This window comes from Gouania willdenowi, chromosome 16, assembly GCF_900634775.1.
Source record: "Gouania willdenowi chromosome 16, fGouWil2.1, whole genome shotgun sequence".
Taxonomy (NCBI): domain Eukaryota; kingdom Metazoa; phylum Chordata; class Actinopteri; order Blenniiformes; family Gobiesocidae; genus Gouania; species Gouania willdenowi.
Window position 1 is genome coordinate 595,533 of NC_041059.1, and position 9,627 is coordinate 605,159.

Genomic DNA, 9,627 nt, shown 5'->3' on the forward strand with positions numbered 1-9,627 from the left:
ATTTTGGGCAAAAACGACAAAATATAAAAAATTTTAAAAAGCTCCCATTTGCACATTCAAACTCTGATTTGTGTCAAATATGACTCAGTTGTTAAACTCTCGGCCCTAAACCAGCTCAATGCAGAGTGAAGACAATTTAATATGGAGGAAAAAGTAAAAAAAAATGTTTGGATTTACTGACTGAAAAATGTTGGAAACCTCTGCAATAATGTAATGTAATTGAATTTAATGTAATGAGGTTGATCTGTGATAGAGACAAAATACTGAAAAACTGAAAGTGAAACTGTGACAAAAAATTTGTCAGGTGCTCTTCCTCTTTCTCACACACACACACACACACACAGTGTGTCCAGGGTTGAGATGATGTCCTGCAGAGCTACTCTGATGATGATGATGATGATGATGAAGGCTGAAGGACACCGTCCTGTTGTCATCGTCCATGGTTTGTTTGATGGTCCAAAGCAGTTTAATAAACTGGTCCAGTTCATCACAGAGGTGAGACATTACATTCATATTTAAAATTACTATTATAATTATGATGTAATTGTAATTAATTATCAATTTTGCAATTACAATTATAATTGACCCCAACCTTGATGTATATTTCCAGTATCTGTACATATTTCTATTATTGATACATTTACATATGTTTTCTATTTATATAAAGTGTCTATTATTGTATTGTTTATTTGATCTGCTTTATTTAACTATTTTTCAGTATTTTTTGTGTATTCTGTGATTGTTGTGTTTTTTTGTACTTTATCTGAGCTGTAATGACCCCACTGGGGATCAATAAAGTTACTTTACTGCTGAACTCTATCAAGATCAGAAGTTTAGTGTTAAGCAAAAACATGTTTAGTCCAAGAATTGATCAGAAAAAACAAGGAAAAAGTTATAGATTTTATTTTGAAGGCGACTGTGGCTAAATATTGTATAAAAACTGCTGCTGATCTTGTTGGTGTTTATGGTTTTTATGGTTTACTGGTTTATGTCCAGGTGAACCCAGACACTGAGGTGAGCGTCATCGACCTGTTCAATCACCAGTTCAGTCTGGAGCCCATGTGGAAGCAGGTGAAAGCGTTCAATAAGGCCCTCAACATCCTGGAGGAGAAATCAGCTGATGGAATTCATCTACTGTGTTTCTCACAAGGTCACACACACACACACACACACACACACACACACACACACACACACACACACACACACACACACACACACACACACACACAGGTCCAGGTGGATTTACCAAAACCACAATGAAACTGAAACTGTTACTAAGTCAGTGATTCTCAACATGTGGCTCTTTATGTCTTCATTTTAATTATTATTCTTCCTGAAAACCTTAAATGGGGGAAACTTTTCACCAATTGGCCATTTTACAACTTCCTTTGTCCCATTTGTGTCTTTTTTTCAGCTCCTTTAGCCAATAATCCTTTTTTTTCTCTATATATATTTTTTTTTTTGCCACTTTTCATCCAGCTACAATAAACACCTTTCATTTCCAATAAATACTGTTTCTTTTTTTTTTTTTTTCCACATTTTGCTCATTTAAACTTCCTTTCACTATTACATTCCCTGTTTCTTCTTTATTTGCCCATTTTTTGCCACTATTCACTACTTTTGGCCCATTTCAGTAACTTTTCGCTCTTTTTTTGTCAGTTTTGGACCATGTTTCTGCATGAAAATAAAGGCGTGAATGAAACAGTTACAACAAGTTTTTCTTCATTTCTGTTTCAGTGTTTTTCTGCAACACTGACGTTGCGTTCAATGCAACTCGGAAAATTCAGAGAATTTACAACAAGGGCAATAAATAATGCATGAGGTGTCAAATGTATAGACTGTTTTATAGCCGACATATTTTGAACATATCGATAATTTTTCTTTCATTTGAGACAGCATGTTCTATATCATTGTTAAAAATGTGTACACATGAAATTTAAATCTAAATGTTAATTAAAGTGTAAATTTAGATGTTGAAAGCTAATCTAAATGTTAAATGTAAATCTAAATGTTCAATACTAATTTAAATATGAAATGTAAATCTAAATGTTAATCAAAGTGTTAAATGTAAATCTAAATGTTCAATGTAAGTCTAAATGTTAATGTTAAATATAAATGCTAAATGCTAAACTAAATGTTAATGTAAATTTGAATGTTAAATACTAACTTAAATGTGAAATGTAAATCGAAATTTTTAAATGCTAATCTAAACGTTAAATGTAAATGTAAACGTTAAATGCAAATCTAAATGTGCAATTGGTCACCAAGTGTAAAGCTAAATGTTAAATGTAAATGCTAATCTAAATGTTAAATGCTAAACTCAATGTTAATTGTAAATGTAAATTTTAAATGTAATTGTTAAATCTAAATGTTCAATCTAAATGTTAAATGCTAAACTAAATGTGAATGTAATTCTAAATGTTAAATGCTAAAATAAATGTTAATGTAAATCTAAATGTTAATGTAAATCTAAATGTTAATGTAAATCTAAATGTTAAATGCTCAACTAAATGTTAAATGCTAAAATAAATGTCAATGTAAATCTAAATGTTAAATTGGTCACCAAGTGTAAAGCTAAACGTTTAGAAAGGATATTGAATACGTCTTAAATAAACAATGAATAATAATATTTCACACCAACATTGACGAAGCCAAACTGTAAAACAACAAATACCAGAACATAAAAATCTCTTTAAAGACGAGCTTCTCAACGCATGGGTCAGGGCCTAAAAGTGGATCACGGACCAGATTTAGTGGATTGAGAGATTTTGCCTTAGACAACTATTGTATTGTGCTTTTATTTAGATTGTTTTTCTCTCTCTTTGATTGTGTTTGTGTTTTATTTTGAAGGAGGTCTGATCTGTCGAGCTCTTCTTTCCATGAGCCCAAACCACAACGTGCACACCTTCATCTCACTGTCGTCTCCACTGGCTGGACAGTACGGAGGTTCATTTCATTTCATTTATTTATTTATTTATTTGGTGCAGTTGCATAAACATTTAAATAAATGTATGAATTTTAAAACAGACAATAGGCACGTTTATGTCTAACAACACATTATTATGCAACATATTTGTTTTATTAATATTATTAACTTTTTAAAACAGGACTATGTTACAGTTTTAGAGCCTGTGTTCCTCCATCTTGAAATCATGTGATTGATGATGTCACACGGCCCCACTGCCTGTAAACATCCTATTGTAGCTTTTTAGATCATTTAGCAGCTTTTTCAAAATAACTAATTATTAGTTAAAATAACAACTTGTGCTAATTTTAGTTGCTCTAAAAACCAGGAAAAGTTAAAGATGTCGATGTAAACCTGTTGTTTACAGAACGAGGATAAAAACAGGGGGCGACAGTTCCAACTCTGAGGTTTGGTAGTAGACAATGAGGCAGAGAAGAAGAGCTCTCCCTTAAACAGTGCACTGACACGCTCTGATGGCTGAAGTTAGAGAGTAAATTGAAGTCTGAGCGTTACATTGACATCTTTAACGTTTCCTGATTATTTAGAGCAACTATAATCAGCATAAGTTGTTATTTAGACCAAAATATTTATTAAATAATCTATAAATCAGGCTGAATGTTTCACTCCAATAGAAAACAATGAGATGTTTACAGGCAGTGGGGCATGTGTGACATCATCAATCACATGATTTCAAGATGGAGGAACACAGGCTCTAGAACTGTAAAGTAGTCCTATTTATAAAAGTTAATAAAACTAATATGGTCAATAATAATGTGTTTTATTAGACATAAATCTACTAATAAGAACATTTAGAAGGTTTTAGGACACATTTATTAAAATAGTGGAGGATCACTTTAATAACTTGACAAAATGTTTTTTGTTGATATTTTCCAACACTTGATTTCTGATATTAAACATATTGATATATACATTGACGCCCTCTGACCACCTCCTGGTTGTCATCTACAGACACAGAATACCTGAGAAAAGTCATTCCAGTCGTCGTCATAAAGGAAATATTTCACTTCTGTTACTCAAGGTTTGGCCAGAAGATTTCCATCTGTGATTATTGGAACGGTGAGAGAAGGAGGAGCTAGTGTGTTCACCTGAGATGTTCTAGACTTTATCATCTGTTCTGAGGGACACATTATCAAGATTAATGTTAATATTGAGAATAATGTGTTAGCAGAGCATTAATACAGGAAAGAACAAAGGTTTGTGTGGTTTTGGGGGTTGTTTGGTGTATTATTGTTGTTTTATTGTTAGTTTTGATGTTAAGATGGACCTAATGATGAAAAGCACCATTTAGGAAGTTTAATTTATCATTGATGGACTTTAAATGCTGCACATAGCATTGTTTGATGTGCGTCCATCTACCTTATATTCCTTATCGTTATTGGATGCTGTTTAAATAAAGTTTTCTTTGTGTTTTTGATGATGATGTTTATCCTGTAGATCCTCACCACAGAGAAAAATACCTGAAGAACAACAACTTCCTGCCTTTGCTCAACGGTGAACGGCAGCACGAGCACATGAAAGGTAACATCTGTCCACATGTTCTGCATGTATATGTATATACTGAATACACACACACACACACACACACACACACACACACACACACACACACACACACACACACACACACACACACACACACACACACACACACGTGTATATACAGTATCTAACTGTAGTGGTTTCATCTCATCAGAATGGAGAGAGAACTTTCTGAGAATCAAAAAGTTGGTTCTAATCGGAGGTCCAGATGATGGAGTCATCACTCCATGGGAGTCCAGGTTATTATTATTATTATTATTATTATTATTATTATTATTATTATTATTATTATTATTATTATTATTGTTGTTGTTGTTGTTGTTATTATTGTTATCATCATTAGAGCCTGAGCAACAATGGTGCGTCGGACCCTTTTATAATGCGCCTCGTTTTCATTATTATTATTATTACAAAAACGTGATTACATTTTTAAGAGACTAAAGATGTTCAATAACTAATGAAAATTTGAACGCATATGGTGAAAATTGATATTTTGGGGAAATTGCACATGTGAATGGCAAAATGACTCAATAGGGGGTTAATACAAGTTTCATGTACAGCTATAACATTCTGTAGAATTCTGACATCATCACTGTAGAGGTAGGACTGATGACATCATCACTGTAGAGGTAGGACTGATGACATCATCACTGTAAGGTAGGACTGATGACATCATCACTGTAGAGGTAGGACTGATGACATCATCACTGTAAGGTAGGACTGATGACATCATCACTGTAAAGGAAGGACTGATTACATTTTGTTTTATTCATATATTTTTATTTGAATATGTATTTACAGTATGTGCATGTGTGTGTGGTGACTGTTTCCTCTGCAGCTTCTTTGGTTTCTACAACAACAATGATACTGTGGTTGAAATGAGGAAACAGGAGGTAAGAAGGTCACCTGACCATCTGGACACTTTCTCATTATGAACACGTTCAGGAGGAAGCAGCTTTTCACACTTCTGTATTTAAAATAAGGAGAGCTAAAGTACCAGCAAACATCCCACATACAGTATTCTGTATGTGGGATGTTTATATTTAATATTCACACTGTAAATGTTTAGTTTGATCTGATCAGTACTTTTATAGATATGGATAATGTAGTGTTTTTCTTCCATGTTCATCTTCCAATATGTCAGGAACTCCATCACATAGAAAGGTAAATATGGTAAATATGGTATAGTAATAAGCTCCACCTACTCTCTCGGAATATAGAAAAACATCTGGTGGACATGTCAGCTCCTCTAAATAGTCACAAAGGTTTTGATTTTTCTGATTGAATGAGATAAAAATAAGTTTTTATAGAAAACCATCAACTCAGAAAAACTGAAAGTTTTTTTTTTTTTCAGTAAAGAAAGATTTTCTGAATGAATGAGATAAAAACTAATAAATAAGTAAAATGTTTTTATAGGAAATATTTTTAGTTTTTTCTGAGTTGAGATAATTTTTTTTACTGTTGGAACATGTACAGTATGTTTGGGAAACTGTAGATAAACAAGTTAGCATATGCCTCAGCTATCATCTGGTTAGATGATCTGGTTAGATGATCTGGTTAGATGATCTGGTTAGATGATCTGGTTAGATCAGCAGGTCTGGTCCTGGTCAGTAGATGATGGAGACCACTGAGAGTTCCAGGGGCCACAGTGAGGGACAGTCACTGCTGTGGTATCTGTCATTGTGTCCTTGGGCAAGGCACTTCACCCACATTGTCTAGTATGAATGTAGTGTGTGAGTGGTGGTGGTGGTGGGAGGGGCCTATGGTTAACTATGGCAGCCTTGCTTCCGTCAGTCTGCCCCAGGGCAGCTGTGGCTACGATAGTAGCTTACCACCACTAAGTGTGGAGTGAAAGAATAATGCTTTAATTCTGTAAAATGACTTTAAGTGTCTATGAGAAAGTTCTATATAAAATCCAATGCATTATTATTATTATTATTATTATTATTATTATTATTATTATTATTATTATTATTATTATTATTATTATTATGTACTGTAAGAAAAAATCTGTTTATAGTAATTTATAGTATAAAGCAGTGTCAAACATATTTTAGTTCAAGGGCCAAATATGGACCAGTTTGATCTCAAGTGGGCTGCAAATTTAAGGCAGGAAAACAAGCAATTGTAATGTTGTTTTAATTATTCTGCTATTTACAGTAAATATATGTAAAAGTAATGGGAGTTACAGACAATATCCAATCTTTGAATTTCCTTGAGTTTGTGACTATTTTTGATTCAATTTGGGAAACATTTATGGAATAATTTTAATAAAATCAAAATCTACACATACCTAAATTTACAGTGTGATAATAGTGTGTGGGATGTATTAAAGATGTGTTGAAATGACCTGGAATAACCCATTGGTCATATAGATTTTTTAAACATTCTTTCATCTCTTCTCCTTTGATTTGAGTGTTTTCTTCTGTTTTTTTAAAGTTTTACAGAAACGATACGTTTGGACTGAAGACTCTGGAGGCTCGAGGCGACGTGTCGGTGTGTGTTCAGCCTGGTGTGAAACACATCCACTGGCACTCCAACGCCTCCGTCTTCTCCCTCTGCATCCACAAATGGCTCACCTGATGAAGGTGAAGCTGTACCTGATGATTCCTGGAGGTCCACCTGAACTACTCCTGCTTTTTAAAACCATATTTCTATGTAGATTTACTTATAATTATTAAAAATCCACCTTTCCATGTTTAATACAAAGAATAAACACATACAAATCTGCACGCTTTTTGTTCCATTTTTGCTCCAAATGTTCTTCTTTAAAAAAACCACACACCATCCAAGATGGCCACATGTACAGACCCTAACCCTAACCCTAATTATTTATTAATTATTTATGAATTTTTTAAACATGTTTTTAGAGGTTTTCACTGTTGTATTAACCCCCCTTTTTTGAACATCAGGTTGCTGCGCGGGGACCACGCCCCCTGGTTTTCCAAATTCCCATGGGGACCAACGCCTCTTTTTATGTCCCTTTTACGGGTGTCTGATCGTTTGAATTGTTTTACATTTTATCTTTTATTCTTTTTATTATTTTTATGATTACTTTTAATTTAATGATTAAAGGAAAACCCCACCTAAAGCCAATATTAAAATAACAAAATGGGATTTTTTTAATTGGGGGCCGAAAGGATATCCTGAGCCCGTGCTATTTTTAATAACCCTAACCTAACCCTAACCCTAACCCTAACCCTAACCCTAACCCTAACCCTACCCTAACCCTAACCCTTCCGTCAGAGAAAGTCATCTTACTACAAGACGCCAACAAAGAAACGACCAAACTACGGGAAGAGATTTGTCGCCTTCCTAACGAGCTAAAAAAACAAAGATGAACTACTCACCAAGTACAACAGTCAATAGCGCTGTCACCCTTCCTCCATAGTACTCTGTGTAACAATGGGGAATCCGGGTTCAGGAAAATGGCGTTCTTCCTCCGCCTATCCTCCATAATCACTTTGAAGCCCTTTCATATGAAAGTGGAGACAAACTCAGTCCCATTAAGCCGACTGAAAATAACAGGAAAACACCTCCACCACCGCCTGGATCAAATTCCTTACTCTACATGTGTATGACTAGCTGAGAATAAACCACTGTAAACACTGCGCTGAGCAGTTCAGAGCAACATGCAGTGCAAACTAAAACCCACAGTAGAGGAGTTCACCATAAATATATCATCAACATTAAAACTACAAACATAACAGAAAACAATGAAGTGACCACTAGGGTTGGGTAGGCACGTTACAAATCCAGACCACCAATGATAATTTCATATGTTTCTGCTGACAAGTGTTAATCTATCAAAATCAACATCATAAATACCATTAAAGAAACATAAACATTATTTACTATAGCCTCCATACTCTACCAACAACATATATCTCATGACATGGCAGCACATCTGTTGTTTGTGTTGGAAACACAGAAACATGGAGAAAATGACAACAACAACAACTCAGAACATCCTCAGTGCGGAGCATCCACAAAGTCAATCCTTCCTTTTGTTCCATTCACTGTAGAAAGAACCAACAATGTTCTGACCTTACCTTTGATGAAGGTCTGGTAGCTCAGGTGTTGGTCTCCATCTTTTAAAAGATGTTGTTTTTCCTCAAAAAAAAATTTCTTTATCGTCTCTGGTGATGTCATCCTGACTGTAGTGTTATCCCGCCCACTAACTAACTTCCGTGCGCCCAGTACAAGACGATGTCTCGTCTGCAGTGGTAACATTTCAAACCATGGCAGACACAGCAAGACGCTTGACGTTAACCTAACCACGAGGAAAGAAGCCCAAAACCATGAGGGCTGACTTGATAATAATGTATCATGTTTTTCTGCAGTCAGTGTCTTCTCCTCGTTCTTCTCTCTCTGCTCTGTTTCAGGTGTCGTGAAGCTGATGATGTCACTTCCTGATCTGTGGTTCTAGTCTGGAACACTCTGATGTTCTATCTCTCTATCCTGTTCTGTTGGTCCTTCTGTCCACTAACCACAACCAGTCCACGCAGATGGCTGCCACCTCTGAACCTGGTTCTAACAGAGATTTATTCCTGTTCAAAGGGAGTCGTTTCTTCCCACTGTCACTAAATGTTTGTTCATGTGGATCTTGTTGGTTTTTTCTTTGTTATTATGAATTTTATATTTTGATAAGTGCATTCAGATGACTTTGTAATTTATATAAATAAAGTTGAATTGAATTGAGTTAAAATCTAGATATTAAAGCTAAATGTTATATATAAATGTAAATGTCACGGATGTAACAAAATATTTAGTTAATATGCAAATTCACCGGAAGTACCAAAATATAAGTTCATTGACATGAACTAATGATAAAAACAACTACTGTTATTTAAATAGTTTAACAAACAATACAGAGATTAATAAATAGACTTTTTTTTTTTTAAAAAAAAAACCTTCTCACCAATTCATAAATAATGAAAAAATAGGGAAATTCTGACATTTATGTTCTGTAGTTACAAATTTGAAAGGACTTTTTTTTTTTCACCTGTTAATAGTAATTAATAGGTTTTAAAGGTATCAAAGCATTGACCAATCAGGAGTGACTTTGTGTTAAAGATCAATAGATGCTATCAATTGAT

At 34.4% G+C, this 9,627-nt stretch overlaps 1 protein-coding gene across 3 annotated transcripts; it reads left to right on the forward strand.

Moving 5' to 3' along the window:
* Positions 1-274: 274 nt before the first annotated feature.
* On the forward strand, positions 275-7,258 carry LOC114478153 (lysosomal thioesterase PPT2-A-like). 3 transcript variants are annotated; one of them, XM_028471011.1, is made up of 8 exons: positions 275-495; positions 997-1,150; positions 2,854-2,949; positions 3,938-4,045; positions 4,424-4,507; positions 4,683-4,767; positions 5,367-5,421; positions 6,968-7,258. In XM_028471011.1, exons 1-8 carry the CDS (start codon positions 361-363, stop codon positions 7,109-7,111), a joined length of 861 nt encoding a protein of 286 aa, XP_028326812.1. In that variant the 5' UTR covers positions 275-360; the 3' UTR covers positions 7,112-7,258. The 3 variants fall into 3 exon arrangements, with proteins under 3 accessions (XP_028326812.1, XP_028326809.1, XP_028326810.1); XM_028471008.1 differs by lacking the exons at positions 5,367-5,421; positions 6,968-7,258 and having other exon boundaries at positions 4,683-5,153; XM_028471009.1 differs by lacking the exons at positions 3,938-4,045; positions 5,367-5,421; positions 6,968-7,258 and having other exon boundaries at positions 4,683-5,153.
* The last annotated feature ends 2,369 nt before the right edge of the window (positions 7,259-9,627 follow it).

Bases quoted from the DNA above. Each gene is read 5' to 3' on its own strand.
- LOC114478153 (XM_028471008.1), top strand. From the start codon at position 361: ATGATGTCCTGCAGAGCTACTCTGATGATGATGATGATGATGATGAAG. The intron at 1,151-2,853 runs GTCACACACACA...TTTATTTTGAAG, and splicing joins TCTACTGTGTTTCTCACAAG to GAGGTCTGATCTGTCGAGCT. The intron at 4,046-4,423 runs GTGAGAGAAGGA...TTTATCCTGTAG, and splicing joins CATCTGTGATTATTGGAACG to ATCCTCACCACAGAGAAAAA.